Source organism: Astyanax mexicanus, chromosome 16 (genome assembly GCF_023375975.1).
Source record: "Astyanax mexicanus isolate ESR-SI-001 chromosome 16, AstMex3_surface, whole genome shotgun sequence".
Taxonomy (NCBI): Eukaryota; Metazoa; Chordata; class Actinopteri; order Characiformes; family Acestrorhamphidae; genus Astyanax; species Astyanax mexicanus.
In genome coordinates, this window is record NC_064423.1 from 415001 (window position 1) to 432984 (window position 17984).

Consider the following 17984-nt stretch of genomic DNA (forward strand, 5'->3'; position numbering starts at 1 on the left):
AATTATTACTATCATCACTGGAAGGTTTGTTAATAAAAATTTTATTAATATTTTACGGGTCATAAATGAGGTTATACTGACTGTCATTTGAATTGATTATTGCTGACCTGCTTTAACTCAGACATTACATTACATTACATTACATTTGCAGACGCTTTTGTTTAAAGCGACTTACAATAGTGAAGTACATAAAGTACTAGAAGTTTAAAGGTAAAAACATATTTAGACAGGGCCTAAAGGAAGTCGAAGGCAAATAATGGGATAGAGGAGTGAAGGAGAGGAAGAAGGAGATGAGGTTAGAAGTAGTTAGTGTGTTAGAGGTGTTAGGAGAGTAAGTGCTCTTTGAAGAGCTCTGTCTTCAGGAGTTTATTAAAGATAGTGAGAGATTCTCCTGATCTGGTAGTGGAAGGTAGTTAGTTAGAGGTGTTAGGAGAGTAAGAGCTCTTTGAAGAGCTCTGTCTTCAGGAGTTTATTAAAGATAGTGAGAGATTCTCCTGATCTGGTAGTAGAAGGTAGTTAGTTAGAGGTGTTAGGAGAGTAAGTGCTCTTTGAAGAGCTCTGTCTTCAGGAGTTTATTAAAGATAGTGAGAGATTCTCCTGATCTGGTAGTGGAAGGTAGTTAGTTAGAGGTGTTAGGAGAGTAAGAGCTCTTTGAAGAGCTCTGTCTTCAGGAGTTTATTAAAGATAGTGAGAGATTCTCCTGATCTGGTAGTAGAAGGTAGTTAGTTAGAGGTGTTAGGAGAGTAAGTGCTCTTTGAAGAGCTCTGTCTTCAGGAGTCTCTTAAAGATAGTGAGAGATTCTCCTGATCTGGTAGTAAAAGTTAGTTTGTTCCACCATTGGGGAATTCTGTATGAGAACAGTCTGGATTGCTTTTTGTAAATGTTTGTTTGGTAAAGCGAGGCAACGTTCATTGGAGGAAACTGTTTTGCTGGTATAAACAGAAGTTCAGTCTTTGAGAGATTTAATTGAAGGTGATGCTCCTTCATCCATGAGGATATGTCAGAGAGACACAGTGATATCCGTGCAGAGATTGAGTTATCTTCAGGTGAGAATGACAGGTATAGCTGGGTGCCATCAGCAAAGCAATGGTAGGAAAAGCCATGTGAGTGGATAACCTGACCAAGAGAGGCGGTGTATATTGAGAAGAGAAGGGGTCTCAGTACCGAACCCTGGGGAACCCCAGTGGACAGGGAGTGGGCTGAGGACAGCTCTCCTTGCCACGACACCTTGAACGAGCGCCCAGTGAGGTATGATCTGAACCATGACAGCACATCGTCTGAGATCCCCATGTTTGAAAGTATAGTTAGGAGGAAGTCGTGGTTGACCGTGTCGAAGGCGGCTGAGAGGTTCAGCAGAATGAGCACTGAGGACTGGCCTGCAGCTCTAGCAGTTTTCAACGCTTCAGTCACAGACAACAGAGCCGTCTCGGTAGAGTGTACTTTTTTGAACCCAGATTGGTTCTGGTCCAGGAGGTCATTCTGGGAGAGGAAGCCAGAGACCTGATTTAAAACTGCTCTCTCGAGTGTTTTAGAGAGAAAGGGCTCTCTACCGGTCTGTAGTTATCAACCTGGGCGGGGTCGGTTGAGAGAAGGCTTTTTAAGCAGTGGTGTCACATGTGCTTGTTTGAAAGCGGTTGGGAAAACACCAGCCGTTAAGGAGGCATTGATGGTGTGAGTGATAGCCGGAGTGATTCCAGGTGTGATGGTTTGTAATAGGTACACACCTAATGATCTCTCCTTTACCTGATCATAAACTGATTCTGTTCACAACAGACTGCACTACTGCTGCACCACCGCTCACTCTCATCAGGACCTGCGCTGTGTTTGTGTATATGATTAGAGGTAATTGAGATCATCTAAAGCTGTTATTTAATGTTTCGGATTGTTTCCAGTAAAGGCTGCTGGTGATCAGGAGGAGTGTAGATTCATTTAGTGGAAACTGGACGCACTTCCTGTTAGTGTTATGTACATTTTAGTTTCAACACACATTCTGTGGTAATTGTATCCAGCTAAAAAGAGTCGTGTTGTGTGTGTGAGTGTGTGTTTATGTGTGTGTGTGAGTGTGTGTTTATGTGTGTGTGTGTGAGTGTGGATGAGCGTAGCCTCTTTTCTTGCAGGCCTGCAAGTTTGGTTCAGAGTGATTACACAGTGAGTAAATGTAAACCCCAGCGTGTGTTTATTTCCTCAGAGCTGTGGGATTAATGTCTCGGTTCAGGATCTAAACCGGGTGTAAATTACGGAGTTCAGGGGTGTAAAGCACTATAACACTTAAAGAGAAGATAAAAGATCATTTTCATCTTGATAGTTCTGAGAGACTGAAGATTAGTACAGACTGTGAGACAAGAGACAAAGCTCCACCACATCTTCTCAAGGTTTGGTAGATGTGTGGGAGTTTAGTAGAGGTGTTGGAGTTTGGTAGATGTGTGAGGGTTTGGTAGATGTGTTGGGGTTTGGTAGATGTATGAGGGGGTTTGGTAGATGTATGGAGATTTGGTAGTTGTGTCGGTTTTACAGGTGTGTGGAGGTTTGTTGGATGTTTGGGGTTGGGCAGATGTGTTGAAATAAGGTAGATGTGTGAGAGTTTGGTAGACGTGTGGAGGTTTGGTAGATATGTAAGGATTTGGTAGATGTGTGTGAGTTTAGTAGATGTGTGAGGGTTTAGCATATGTGGGAGTTAACTAGATGTGTGGGCAGTTGGTAGATGTGTGGGAGTTATCAAATGTGTCAGATTTTGGCAGATGTGTGGGAATTTGAGAGATGTCCGGGAGTTTGGCAGATGTGCAGCAGTGTGGCAGATGTGTGGGGGTTTAATAGATGTGTGAGGGTTTAGTAGATGTGTCAGAGTTTAGTAGATGTGTGAGGGTTTGGTAGATGTGTGTGAGTTTAGTAGAGGTGTTGGGGTTTGGTAGATGTGTGAGGGTTTGGTAGATGTATGAGGGGGTTTGGTAGATGTGTGGGGGTTTGGTAGATGTGTGAGGGGGTTGGTAGATGTGTGGGGGTTTGGTAGATGTGTGAGGGTTTGGTAGATGTGTGGGGGTTTGGTAGATGTGTGAGGGTTTGGTAGATGTGTGTGAGTTTAGTAGAGGTGTTGGGGTTTGGTAGATGTGTGAGGGTTTGGTAGATGTATGAGGGGGTTTGGTAGATGTGTGGGGGTTTGGTAGATGTGTGAGGGGGTTGGTAGATGTGTGGGGGTTTGGTAGATGTGTGAGGGTTTGGTAGATGTGTGGGGGTTTGGTAGATGTGTGAGGGGGTTTGGTAGATGTGTGGGGGTTTGGTAGATGTGTGGGGGTTTGGTAGATGTGTGTGGGGGTTTGGTAGAGGTGTGAGGGGGTTTGGTAGATGTGTGGGGGTTTGGTAGATGTGTGGGGGTTTGGTAGATGTGTGTGGGGGTTTGGTAGAGGTGTGGGGGTTTGGTAGATGTGTGTGGGGGTTTGGTAGATGTGTGGGGGTTTGGTAGATGCGTGAGGGGGTTGGTAGATGTGTGTGGGGGTTTGGTAGATGTGTGGGGGTTTGGTAGATGTGTGAGGGGGTTGGTAGAGGTTTGGGGGTTTTGTAGATGTGTGTGGGGGTTTGGTAGATGTGTGGGGGTTTGGTAGATGCGTGAAGGGGTTGGTAGATGTGTGTGGGGGTTTGGTAGATGTGTGGGGGTTTGGTAGATGTGTGAGGGGGTTGGTAGAGGTGTGGGGGTTTGGTAGATGTGTGTGGGGGTTTGGTAGAGGTGTGGGGGTTTGGTAGATGTGTGTGGGGGTTTGGTAGAGGTGTGGGGGTTTGGTAGATGTGTGAGGGGGTTGGTAGATGTGTGTGAGGGTTTGGTAGATGTGTGGGGGTTTGGTAGATGTGTGGGGGTTTGGTAGATGTGTGTGGGGGTTTGGTAGATGTGTGAGGGGGTTGGTAGATGTGTGGGGGTTTGGTAGATGTGTGAGGGGGTTGGTAGATGTGTGTGAGGGTTTGGTAGATGTGTGGGGGTTTGGTAGATGTGTGAGGGGGTTGGTAGAGGTGTGGGGGTTTGGTAGATGTGTGTGGGGGTTTGGTAGATGTGTGGGGGTTTGGTAGATGCGTGAAGGGGTTGGTAGATGTGTGTGGGGGTTTGGTAGATGTGTGGGGGTTTGGTAGATGTGTGAGGGGGTTGGTAGAGGTGTGGGGGTTTGGTAGATGTGTGTGGGGGTTTGGTAGAGGTGTGGGGGTTTGGTAGATGTGTGTGGGGGTTTGGTAGAGGTGTGGGGGTTTGGTAGATGTGTGAGGGGGTTGGTAGATGTGTGTGAGGGTTTGGTAGATGTGTGGGGGTTTGGTAGATGTGTGGGGGTTTGGTAGATGTGTGTGGGGGTTTGGTAGATGTGTGAGGGGGTTGGTAGATGTGTGTGAGGGTTTGGTAGATGTGTGGGGGTTTGGTAGATGTGTGGGGGTTTGGTAGATGTGTATGGGGGTTTGGTAGATGTGTGAGGGGGTTGGTAGATGTGTGTGAGGGTTTGGTAGATGTGTGGGGGTTTGGTAGATGTGTGAGGGGGTTGGTAGAGGTGTGGGGGGTTGGTAGATGTGTGTGAGGGTTTGGTAGATGTGTGGGGGTTTGGTAGATGTGTGAGGGGGTTGGTAGATGTGTGTGAGGGTTTGGTAGATGTGTGGGGGTTTGGTAGATGTGTGAGGGGGGTTGGTAGATGTGTGGGGGTTTGGTAGATGTGTGGGGGTTTGGTAGATGTGTGTGGGTGTTTGGTAGATGTGTGGGGGTTTGGTAGATGTGTGAGGGGGTTGGTAGATGTGTGTGAGGGTTTGGTAGATGTGTGGGGGTTTGGTAGATGTGTGAGGGGGTTGGTAGAGGTGTGGGGGTTTGGTAGATGTGTGTGAGGGTTTGGTAGATGTGTGGGGGTTTGGTAGATGTGTGAGGGGGTTGGTAGATGTGTGAGGGGGTTGGTAGAGGTGTGGGGGTTTGGGTAGCTGTGTGTGAGGGTTTGGTAGATGTGTGGGGGTTTGGTAGATGTGTGAGGGGGTTTGGTAGATGTGTGAGGGTTTGGTAGATGTGTGAGGGGGTTGGTAGATGTGTGTGAGGGTTTGGTAGATGTGTGGGGGTTTGGTAGATGTGTGTGAGGGTTTGGTAGATGTGTGGGGGTTTGGTAGATGTGTGGGGGTTTGGTAGATGTGTGAGGGTTTGGTAGATGTGTGTGAGGGTTTGGTAGATGTGTGAGGGTTTGGTAGATGTGTGAGGGGGTTGGTAGATGTGTGTGAGGGTTTGGTAGATGTGTGGGGGTTTGGTAGATGTGTGGGGGTTTGGTAGATGTGTGAGGGGGTTGGTAGATGTGTGGGGGTTTGGTAGATGTGTGAGGGTTTGGTAGATGTGTGAGGGTTTGGTAGATGTGTGGGAGGGTTTGGTAGATGTGTGGGAAGGATTGGTAGATGTGTGAGGGTGTGGTAGATGTGTGTGAGGGTTTGGTAGATGTGTGGGGGTTTGGTAGATGTGTGAGGGGGGTTGGTAGATGTGTGGGGGTTGGTAGATGTGTGAGGGTTTGGTAGATGTGTGTGAGGGTTTGGTAGATGTGTGTGAGGGTTTGGTAGATGTGTGGGAAGGATTGGTAGATGTGTGAGGGTTTGGTAGTTATGATGGGAGGGTTTGGTAGATGTGTGGGAAGGATTGGTAGATGTGTGAGGGTTTGGTAGATGTGTGTGAGGGTTTGGTAGATGTGTGTGAGGGTTTGGTAGATGTGTGGGGGTTTGGTAGATGTGTGAGGGGGGTTGGTAGATGTGTGGGGGTTGGTAGATGTGTGAGGGTTTGGTAGATGTGTGTGAGGGTTTGGTAGATGTGTCTGAGGGTTTGGTAGATGTGTGGGAAGGATTGGTAGATGTGTGAGGGTTTGGTAGTTATGATGGGAGGGTTTGGTAGATGTGTGGGAAGGATTGGTAGATGTGTGAGGGGGTTGGTAGATGTGTGTGAGGGTTTGGTAGATGTGTGGGGGTTTGGTAGATGTGTGAGGGGGTTGGTAGATGTGTGGGGGTTGGTAGATGTGTGAGGGTTTGGTAGATGTGTGGGAAGGATTGGTAGATGTGTGAGGGTTTGGTAGATGTGTGGGAAGGGTTGGTAGATGTGTGAGGGTTTGGTAGAGGTGTGGGGGTTTGGTAGATGTGTGAGGGGGTTTGGTAGATGTGTGTGAGGGTTTGGTAGATGGTACGTGTGTTATTGGGTTTGGTTTTTCTGGTTGTTTTTGAGGATTGGAGAAGCTGATACAGTTTGTGATGAAAATCTCTGAACTCTGAGCTCCAGCTGAGCTTCTCTAATCTCCTGATCTTAATTGAAAGAGTTAAGTAATGCTGATAACAGGGAGGCGGGTCTGGAACTGGTGTGAGATGAGAGCAGAGAAAGAGCTGAAATTCTGACTGGAGCAGATCTGGGTTCTAAAACAGGAAAATGAAGAACAGAAGGAGAACAAAAGCACGGCTGGACTTCATTTAGACAAAGTAAACACACACACACACAAAAACACACACACACACACACACACTTCCAAAGAGTGAGCACCAAGAAATACTTCCAAAATATTCTCTATGCGTAAATAAAGCTCTGGAAAAAAAAAAACAAGAAACCACTAAAAAATGTTGAGTTTCTTTGATTTTATTAAATTGAAAACCTCTGGAATATAATCAAGAGGAAGATGAAAGATCACAAACCATCAAACCACCAAACTGAACTGCTTGAATTTTTGCACCAGGAGTAAAGCAGCATAAAGTTATCCAAAAGCAGTGTGTAAGACTGGTGGAGGAGAACATGATGCCAAGATGCATAAAAACGGTGAAAAAATTAAAAACCAGGGTTATTCCATCAAATATTGATTTCAGAACTCTTAAAACTTTATGAATATGAACTTGTTTTCTTTGCATTATTTGAGGTTTGAAAGCTCTGCATCTTTTTTGTTATTTCAGCCATTTCTCATTTTCTGTAAATAATTGTAAATTATAAATAGCAAAATCAGAGAAATTGATTTAGAAACGGAAGTGTTCTCTTCATTTTTCCAGAGCTGTATATATGTTACATAGTATCCAGCTTATGAATATCTGGCCCCAATTTTTAAAAACACTTACCGTGTGCTTCTATATACTGCTTTCTTTGATTCGGAGTTTTAAACTTCAGTTTGGTTCGAACCAAAATTGCAGTTTGAAAACACTTTTTTAGATGTTTCGAACTTTCAAAACAAATACAGGAAGATGAGCCAACTGTCCTCAGCCTTCAGACAAACCAGAGGGAAAAAGAGTTGGTGCAGAAATCTGAGTCCCCGTGGTGTTCAGGAGCATCGTGCAGCAGTGTAGGTAGAATAGAACTGGTGTTTTCTGTATCTACTGTAACTGTAGATTAACCCCTATTTATACATTTAACAATATTCCTGGAAAGGCAACCTGACAACATTCTCCAAACCAATTAACATGAAGTACAGGGAGACTCCACCCACGACAAGATAAGTAAAGTTCTTTATTTGCGCTCAACTTCAGTATCACTAAACTGCAGTGAAACCAAAACTAACTGTAATTAATGTACAGAATTCAATATAAACATACAAACCTTGGTGTGAACTCTTTCCTCAAGCTAAAGATCTATGAGGGCGGGATGCAGATCACATTAAAGCAGCAGCTCTGGGAGGCGATTCTGACATCATGCAAAGAAATTCACGCAGAAACTCTCCAAAAACCCACAGTTCAATATATGATGTTATGTAATAACAAAAGTTTGGGAGAAGGACCACGCCCGAACTCTACATTCTAACTCCACCCCGTATCAATCACCCCGTCCTATAAATACCTCCCCTAACTAACTATCTCTCGTGACGAAAGTTCGCATCAGTCGAATCTGCCGCACCCACCTGCTAGCATTAGCTTGTTCTCCGTCATGGACCTTTAACTCACCGCCTCCGACGAGGACCTCTTCCCTCCTAGCCAGCCTGTCTCCACTCCTGCTCCACCTCGCCGGGCTCGTCGTCTGAATTCCGTAATCTCCATTCCGGCTACTCCTGGTTCTACTCCGGCTACTGCTTATTCTTCCTCCCGGGTCGGTCGTCCTCACCAGTGCACCCCCGGATCTCAGCACTCCCGCCGCTCTTCTCCCCCTTCCCCTACTCCTCCTGCGCGGGCTCGCCGCTCCGGATGCCCGTCTTCCTCGGCCGGCCTCGCCGGCCCTGGGCCCCTCTCTCCTAGTAAGTCCCAGCCTCCTCGCATGTCCGATTGGACTGTTGTTAAGCTGCAGCGGGTTTTTGAAGGACCGCGGCGTCCCTTTCCCCCGTTCTGCTCCAAAAGCGGAACTTTTCACTGAACCTCTGAACAGCGCACATGAGCCGCACCGGCGTCGCGGCCTGATGACGTCACCCGCTCAACTCGCCGCCGCTGCAGCTCTTGCGCCCCTGTCGTCCACACCGCTCTTCAAACACGCTGCAACGAACTGCGCATACCTAAAGCCGCCGCTGACTGTCAAAAAAAAAAAAACTTAATCATGTAATTTACGTTAAAATGGAGTTATTTTCAGAAGTCTCTGCCTATTTATAAAAGCAACAGACGTAGTTCATTTGTTAGAGTTCATTTGTAACATTTCTAACATTTAAGGGGTTTTAATCACAAATTGCAGCCAATGGCTACTTTCCTTACTGAGCAGTTGGCAACACTATTCTCCAACCCGTCCCTTCCAGCCAGCCTTTCTCCTTCCTTTACTCCGTCAATTCTCTCCCCGCCTCCTCTCTCGCCGTTTCTCACCGGGCTGCAGCACCCGCTCAGCTCCTTGCTGGAGCTTCATGACCTTCATTCTCCATCTACAGCGCCGCCCCCTCTCAGCTCGCACTGCTGTTCATCTCCAACACTGGAACCCTGCTACATTCCAAGACGCCCGGATCTAGAACTTCATTGACGTGTGTTTGCGGGACGAAGCTCCCCATCCCGCGATGGGCCTGGCTGTCTAAGGCTGACGTGGTTTCGGCTTTCAAAATCCTCCCTCTCCATCCTGACTCCTGGTGCCTTTTCAGAGTCCGTTTTTCAGTTCACCTTGCTTTTGGGTGCAAAGTAACCACAAGCTTCGACTCCTTGGCTAAGGCGCTCTGCTGGATTTGCTTAACACGGGCCCCAGTTCGTGCTCCACCTCCTGGGTAACTTTGTCATCGGTCCTCCTTCCTCGCCCCTCTCGATGGGTCTTGAAGCCATGACCAGCGCTTTCACTCGCCTCCGTGCCCCGCCGTCGGAGAACTCCGTTGGTCCCTCCACATCTCTCGAGTTTCTTGGGATCTTTCTGGACTCCGCCTCCTTTCAAGTCTCCCCGCCCGTACCTAGCACCGTCTTTCCCCCCTCGGCCACTTTATTCACAACCCAAAATCGAACCCAGGGTCGTTCTTTCATTTCCCGCCTCCTCCGCTTGGCTTTTTCGTCCGAGCCCTCCACCATTCGTTATGCTCAACTGATACTGCACGTCAGAGCTCCATTTCTGGCTGTGCCTCCTCTGCAATCGAACGGGCTTTTCTTCTACGCCAATGCAGCTTCCAGCTCTTTTGACATTAAGCTATTCACAGATGCCGCTCCTTCCTCTGGTCGCTTCTGCTTGGCCGGAGAACTTCATCTGCTCCGCCGCGCGATTCTTCTGCGCTCTCTGGACTTATATGCGGTCCTCGTCGCTGCCCTCCTTTGGGGACATGAATGTCAATCTATTCTACTCCACTCTGATCAATCTCGCCGCAGTCCACATCAAAAAAAAAAAAAAAAAAAAAGTTGCTCCAAATCGCTAGAAATCTTGCCTTTTATCCGTTGTCTCACTTGGCACTCCATTAAGCATCAGTTCACCACTAAAGCTGTTCACACCTCAGGTCCATTTAATTCTATCGCTGATAGAATTTAATTCTATTCTTTTTCATTTTCAGTTACAGAAATTCAGATCCTTGGCTCCGCATGCAAATGCAACCCAACCTCGGTACCTTCATTTTCACAAACTACACTTCACCTAACCCCCGTGTAAACGAACTGATCTTCCAAGCTCAACAAACCATCCTTTCAGCCGTCCTTCTACTTAGATTCCTCAGATGCTCAGAATTTACTTCCCTTAAAATCTCCCACAACTCCTTCTCAGCCCCTAATTTCAGATCTCATCATCCTTGACTCAGATACCCTTACCTTCAAGAATGAAGCAAACGGACCAAATTGGCAAAAACCACGATCCTCTATCTATTCAAACTTGACTCACCCCTCAGCCCGTACGAACCACTCGTCCACCACTTAATCTCCGCCTCTTTCAACAAGCATCACCTTTAGATCCTCTGTTCACAACGGAATCTAGTAGTATAATCTCAAAGCAGTGGTTCCAACACATCTCCGTCGCATCCTTTCTCCCAGTAGTTACTCACCAGATCAATTCTCCGCCCACTCCGTTTACATCGTGCAGCATCCAACGCCTCCAGACAAGGAATCTCCGAGCACACGATCAAGCTCCCCGGCCGGTGGTCTTCCCAAGCTTATAACCTATACATCCGTTCCCAACCAGACGGTTTGAGACAGGCTCATTCCAAACTAGCTTCCACACAAGCTCCAATTTTGGGGATATAACTGCACGCTTCTTCAAGCATGCAGTTCAGAACTCCAGCCCAAATTTCCCTGAGTTCCCTCCCCTTTTTCCTTCTTCTTTCTCTACTTCTTTAGGCGTGGTCCGCACTTAGCAAAATGAAAGTATTGTAAAGGTTATATTAAAGAAGGGTTTCTATATTAATATTTAACTTGGCCTGTTAGGATGTTGTTGACTGAAATAGCTTTTGATTTTAGTAAATGTGATGATTCACTGCTGTTAATCCAAAAAATGACAATTTTCTGTTTTTTACAACCTATAAAATAATTTTATAAACTTAATAATGTGGAACTGTGCATTTTGAGTTATTTAAGAATAACTGTTTTCATCGGGAGGTTTGTTCAATACAATTCTATTTATACAGGTGATAACTTTTATTATACCGACTGTCATTTGCATCGACCATTTTTCACCATATAAGAAAATGTGAGGAAAATATCACGTGTATAATAATTTGGAACACGGTGTAAACACTTTTAAACTCACCAAGCAGATTCTTAAAGATTCTCTGTATCGAATCCATTTCAGATTATGATTATTGTAAACTCTGAGAATTCACAGTGTTTATTTCAATGTTTTAGAGCACAAGCTTTCCTACAGCAGTGCTCTCATATATTCTGTAGATCTGTGTGTGTGTGTGTGTGTGTGTGTGTGTGTGTGTGTGTGTGTGTGTGAGTGTGTGTTAGTGATGTGAAATGGCATTTCTGACAGTTTGCATTCCAGCCTTTTTTGGCAGACAATTTAAAGAGCAGTTTCAGGTGTGTGTGTTTGTGTTTATGTGTGTGTGTGTGGATACAGAGGTTTGGTTAATATGATTAGCGATGAGCAGATTATGTTAATGAGGAGGTTGGGGGTGATTTTTTCTGCTCTGGTTTGGAGAAAATGTTAATTGGTTTGGTGCCTTTGATGTCAGCCTGGTGGAAGGCGGGTTGGGGGATGTGTGTGTGTGTGTGTGTGTAGGAGTGAATTCTCACAGGTTTTTATTTTTGGTCTGAGAGGGATAAGCATTGTGTGTGTGTGTGTTTGAGAGTGTGTGTGTATGTGTGTGTGAGTGTGTGTGTGTTTGTGTGTGTGTGAGTGTGTTTGTGTGTGTTTGTGTGTGTTTGTGTGGGTTTGTTTGTGTGAGTGTGTGTGTGTGTGTGTGTGTGTGAGAGATGCAGTGTGTTCAGGGTGTTTTTGAGCTGAACACTCAGAAGTTGTGTGTGTTTTTTTGTGGGTTTCAGTCACATGATTCTTTTTTTTGCTCGACATATATTTGGGACTGAATTTCTGGCTTTGCTAATAATCACTAGTAAAAGATATCTTTAAAGAAAAAAACAAAGTGAATAAAACAGATCCTCACAGATATTTTGTGTTTGTATAATATCTAGAATGATCATTCTGATTGGTTAAAGAAATAACATCTAAATTTTGCCAATAATCCTTATCTTAGAGATCCAGCGAACATATTATTGCAGATATACCACAGTTAGTTCCGACCCTGCAGTGTGATTGGCTGAGAGGTGTACTATGAGTGCCGTTATCAGCCGGTAATGCACTGTAGCCGAAGCTCTGCATGTATTACTCAACCACATACAGGTAACCTAGCAACCATGCAGCGGTGCAGGATGCACCAGATTCTATACTTACCAGATTTAACAAAAAAATTTTATTGCATATAATCGCAGTAATACACTCGAGGTTAATGCTATAACGTGTAATATTGGCACTGCTGTGCTGGAGTCGTAGACACAAGGCTGCAGGCGCTCCCTCTCGTTTATTATTGCTTAATTCTACCAGTAGAGAAGTCACAAACAGCATATCTGTCTCATAGCTACAGTATTTAAGATCAGGGGCTTATTTACAGGTTTAGCAGAATGCACAAAACACAGCACTCAGAACATGAGGGGCTTTGGGATTTAAACATGAAATCTTGGTGAAAACTGGAATACAGATCAGACCCTGGATTTAGGATTTATACTGGAGGAAGGAGCACTGATCTGTTAGCTGGGACTGTTCTATAAAGATTCCATCTCTGTAGCCTTTTGGTCACACGTGGAACAATGTGGCTTTGTGGTGAAATCAGGTGCTTTTTTATTTCTGCACAGAATTTTTTTCCCCTCATTATGCTTAAATTTCTGTGTTTCTGTTTTTCTTTTTTTCCCCTCTTTTTGGATGTGCGCATTGAATTATGGGTAGCAGAGGTTTAAAAAGGAAAAATCAGTTGAGCCTCTTAAATCACTCTAAACATCGGCTGTATTTCTCTGCCGTATACGAAGGATTTATTCATTTGGAACAGCCTTCAATCATGTCAGGAGCAAGAGATGCAGCTCAGCCTAGACTTTGGATTGCAACTAATGAGCCAATAAGTTGCTCCGCCCCTAATTAAAAGAAAACTAACAGTAAGAGGAAAAATGTGCTAAAACAGCACAAAAATAAAACTGCCCGCCCTTTAGGAAATCCTGTTCTCAACAGTGAAACATGGTGGTGGAAGCATCATGCTGTGGGAGTGCTTTACCACAGTTATGTAAGAACAATTATAGACAAAACGTTATTAAGTAAAAAGTTTGCAATTTTATTTGCATATAAAGGCAGCTAAATATTTCACAATGAAAGTGGGAGAAAGGAAGCAGATCTAATCTTTTTCCAAAAGCGAGTCTAAAAACAGAAAAAGGCAGAAAGGCGTTTTACAATGACAGAGTATAAACAACTATCAGCAACATGGCAACGTTTTTTTTGTGCTAGCAAGATTGCATTTACACACAGTGCAAAAATTAAGATAAAAAAATGAATTCAAAACACAAAACTAACATTATTAACATTTCCAAGGACAACTTAACCTTATTTAGGCAGGTTTATGGGGAGAAGGTAGCAATCTTTCAGATTAAGTACATTAAAATAGATTTCTGAACTGATGCACAGACTCTTACACTCTTACACCTCCTGCACAAACAACCCAGAATTCTCTTCTGAAAGGATGTTCAGAACAAACAACTTTACAGCACACACACACACACACACACTCACACACACTCACACACAGATAATCCTTTTTTTTAAGACATTTCCCAATTTCTAAGCAGACAATCAACTCCAGAACTTTGTGTAAAATGCCACAAATGTCACTCTGCTCTCGTACAGAAGCGTCTTCAAAACAAACCCGGTTTAATAAATATGAGGCTTTCTCTGCTAGCGGAAAGGAGGGAGTCCTAGCTGGGGGTTAAAGCTAGTTTAAGGCAGTTTCCCTGTCAGCCAAAAGAAAGCTTAATTATCCTCAATAGAACACAGAATGAACAATGGCATCCGATATCAAAGTGTTCTGAAAACAAAAAAAATAAACAAACAAAATTGTACAAATTCACAAATGTATCTTACAGATTTCCTCTTTTTTGTGATGTTTTCCAGTCTTTATCCCACCCAACACTTTCACCCACTGACGTCACCTTCCACAGAACAGCTTACAAAAGACTGAGCGCTTCACTTATAGAATATTATTATTATTATTATTGTTGTGAAATAAAAACCCAGAGCAAACAGCATCTCATGAGCTGGAGGGGTTGGGGAGGTCGAAGACGATGGGGGGGTTTGTGGGCTGAAAGCTGACCGTGCAGGTCGAGGCGTTGATAAATGTTGTGTACCCGTCTGTCATGATGCCGTAGCCTATAGGAGAGAGACGGAGGAGGAGACAACATTTAAACCACAGTATGAATAAAGCTTCTAAACATCTAGAAGCAATGATTATCTCTTCACCCAGAACAGCTCTAGAAACTTAGATTAACTACTAATTACTTAGATTAATACTAAACCTTAACTAAGTCAACTATGAAGAAAAACCTTTAATAATTTAGTAAACAATAAGGTTTAAAAAAAAACAGAATGTTTTATATTTTAGATTCTTCAAAGTAGCTCCGCTTGCCTAGATGTTTTGCACAAATTCTATAATTAAGTCAGTTTTATGAGGTAGAGTCTCCTGAATTTCAGGCTTTCAGTTAACAGCTGTGCTGAACTCATCAAGAGTTAATTACTTGAATTTCTTGTCTCTTAATAAAGTGTTTGAGAGCATCAGTTAAAGTAAAGTAGTGAAGAGGTAGAGTTACAGGTATACAGTGAATAGTGAATATTTATAGAGTAATGTTCTAATCCAGATTATGAGAAGAAACAACTACTCAACAAAAAAAAAGTCCAAACTTTTGACTGGTACTGAATGTATCTGTGGTTCAGGATGATGGGATTAATCATGTAATCCAGACTGAAGCAGTGTAGTCTGATACCAGTCTGATCATCAACACTCAGCTCCTCACATACTGAACCTGCTACTGGAAACCCTACAGCTCTCAGATCATCTAGACGCAGAACTGAGGATTCTGTTTGATCTACAAATTTATATGTAAACCTGGTAATTTTACTTCACAGGCTTCTGAACTAAATGTGTGTGTGTGTACCTTCGTGTATTCCCCCGAAGGCATGTAGCTTTGGCCGTACTCGTCGCTGCACCGTGTTCAGCAGCTCCACACACCCCACACGCTGCAGCTCTTTAGGCACCCAGTCACGGAAACCTACACACACACACACACACACACACACACACACACACACACTTTTACAATCAGCTTTTACAATTCTGTCTGATATTGTAATTATGTTACATACATTTATTACAAACTTTTGGCATTTACCGTGTTTTCTAATTATAATGTGCACTATCAATTACTACTAAGTGGGCCTGGGCGATATGGATCAAAAACTGTATCTCGATATTTTTTTCTGAATTGCGATATATGATATAAATCTCTATTTTTTTATCCTATAAGGTAATATCAAAAAGAAACTTTTGAATTGTTCCAATTTTTATATTGGTACTTTTAGAATTCAGTGCCGTATCCTGTATATTAGAGTAGCCACAACAACTGAAAGTAATTTCAAATTATACTAATTATAAGCATTTATCTCTCTCTCTCTCTCTCTCTCTCTCTCTCTCTCTATATATATATATATATATATATATATATATATCTTAGGGGTAGTGTGTTTAGTGAGGGAGGGAGGCGGGGCTAGGGGAGGGGTGGTGTGTTTAGTTTATTTACAGTAAGCTTACCTCTCCAATATTTTGTCTATTTTGTCTTATACTCTCTGAGGATGAGAAACAGAATTGTTGCTCTGTACAAAGATGGACTAGGCTATAAGAAGATGCTAATATTCTAAAACTGAGATACAGCACGATGACCAGTAAACAATAACTACATTCTATAGCTTATAGAAAAAAAAATGTACCGTATTTTTCGCAATATAAGGTGCACTTAAAATCCTTTTAATGTCCCAAAAATTGTTAGTGTGTCTTGTGATCTGTATATGTATGAATTTTATCAGCCAGGTATTAAGGAGCAGTACAGCTGAAGTACAGCTTTATAAGGGTGAGTTTTCAGTAAAGTTTCTCCAGCACTAAGGCTGGGTGCAGCAGCATTAGCAATAGCTGCTAACTGCAGCACTGACTCTTTCAACATTCAGAGATGAGTATATTGAACTATATTCTGTGTGTTTACTGTGTTAAAACAAGCTACCTGGCACAAACAGCTGGTTGATAGTGCCCTGGGTTACCGGAACACTCAGGGTTCCTCAGTGTAGCGCTGTGGGGCGGCATGTACATCCTGTTAGCGCTGCTGCACCCAGCCTTAGTGCTGGAGAAACTTTACTGAAAACTCACCCTTATAAAGCTGTACTTCAGCTGTACTGCTCCTTAATACCTGGCTGATAAAATTCATACATATACAGATCACAAGACACACTAACAATTTTTGGGACATTAAAAGGATTTTAAGTGCACCTTATATTGCGAAAAATACGGTAAATTTTTTCTATAAGCTATAGACTGTAGTTATTGTTTACTGGTCATCGTGCTGTATCTCAGTTTTAGAATATTAGCATCTTCTTATAGCCTAGTCCATCTTTGTACAGAGCAACAATTCTGTTTCTCATCCTCAGAGAGTATAAGACAAAATAGATGGGAAATGTTATTTTATTTTTGTACCTGTGTGTTTTGATATTTTAGAATTCGTTACATTATATTTCCTTTAGCATTTTGAGCTTAAGTTAGTTACCTTCCTATTTCATATCTATTTTTCTGTTTTTATTAAATGCTGCAGAGTTTTAAACACGCGGATGATTTTTTTATGTATATTATTTTATTTTTGTACCTGTGTGTAGACTATTTATTTTTCGTTATTTTAGAATTCGTTAGATTATATTTCTTTTAGCATTTTGAGCTAGATTTAGTTAGTTATTTTCCTATTTTATATCTATTAATCTGTTTTTATTAAATGCTGCGGAGCTTTAAACGCGCGGATGAGCTCGGGTTCAGTCTCGCGTTCACGCTCGGGTTCAGTCTCGCGTTCACGCTCGGGTTCAGTCTCGCGTTCACGCTCGGGTTCAGTCTCGCGTTCACGCTCGGGTTCAGTCTCGCGTTCACGCTCGGGTTCAGTCTCGCGTTCAAGCTCGGGTTCAGTCTCGCGTTCACGCTCGGGTTCAGTCTCGCGTTCACGCTCGGGTTCAGTCTCGCGTTCACGCTCGGGTTCAGTCTCGCGTTCACGCTCGGGTTCAGTCTCGCGTTCACGTTCGGGTTCAGTCTCGCGTTCACGCTCGGGTTCAGTCTCGTGTTCACGCTCGGGTTCAGTCTCGTGTTCACGCTCGGGTTCAGTCTCGCGTGCACGCTCGGGTTCAGTCTCGTGTTCACGCTCGGGTTCAGTCTCGCGTTCACGCTCGGGTTCAGTCTCGCGTTCACGCTCGGGTTCAGTCTCGCGTGCACGCTCGGGTTCAGTCTCGTGTTCACGCTCGGGTTCAGTCTCGCGTTCACGCTCGGGTTCAGTCTCGCGTTCACGCTCGGGTTCAGGCAGACAATCTAAACTCTAGTATGCAGAAATATATTATTATTGTTATTAATTTTCCATTCTTTTAAATAGCAGGATACTTTGTAATGGAAAATCTCGGGTCAGTCCAGGCTCCAGGAAATAGTCATCTGTTTTTTAATACTATTGTCACGCCTGGCCCTGTTTCCTGTCTGTCCTCGTGCCTGTGTTGTCCCACGTGACCCGTGCCCCTGTGTTCTGCCTGTGATTTTCCATTACCTCATGTCTCATTTGTAGCTCCACCCCTTCCCCAGGTGTTTCCACTCCCAGTGTGTTTCCTGTTTAGTTATATAGACTTCCTCTGTTACTTGTCCTCTGTCGGTCTTTGCACTGTCCCCCGTTGTCTGTCTCTCTGCGTTTCTCTGTCTCTCTCTGTGTTTCTTAGCCTCTCAGTGTTTCATTAGTCATTGCCCTAGGTCCTTGTTTAGTGTTTATCTCTGTTTGTTTCTAGTTTCCATAGTTTACTCCATTTCCCTGTTTAGTGTATTCATCCTCTGTCTAGTTTAGTTTCTTGTTTTATTTTCTTGTATATATATCCCTAGTTTATT

At 43.8% G+C, this 17984-nt stretch overlaps 1 protein-coding gene across 2 annotated transcripts in view; it reads right to left on the bottom strand.

The window, feature by feature from the left end:
• Nucleotides 1-13088: 13088 nt before the first annotated feature.
• The window catches only part of mpped2a (metallophosphoesterase domain containing 2a), a 60346-nt gene continuing 55450 nt past the window's right edge, over nt 13089-17984 (bottom strand). For both annotated transcript variants that reach the window (XM_049465705.1, XM_049465704.1), the window contains 2 exons: nt 14980-15093; nt 13089-14197 (listed from right to left, as the gene is read on the bottom strand). In XM_049465705.1, coding sequence (XP_049321662.1) covers nt 14079-14197; nt 14980-15093 — 233 coding nt within the window. In that variant the 3' untranslated portion in view covers nt 13089-14078. The remainder of the gene's footprint in view (nt 14198-14979; nt 15094-17984) is intronic.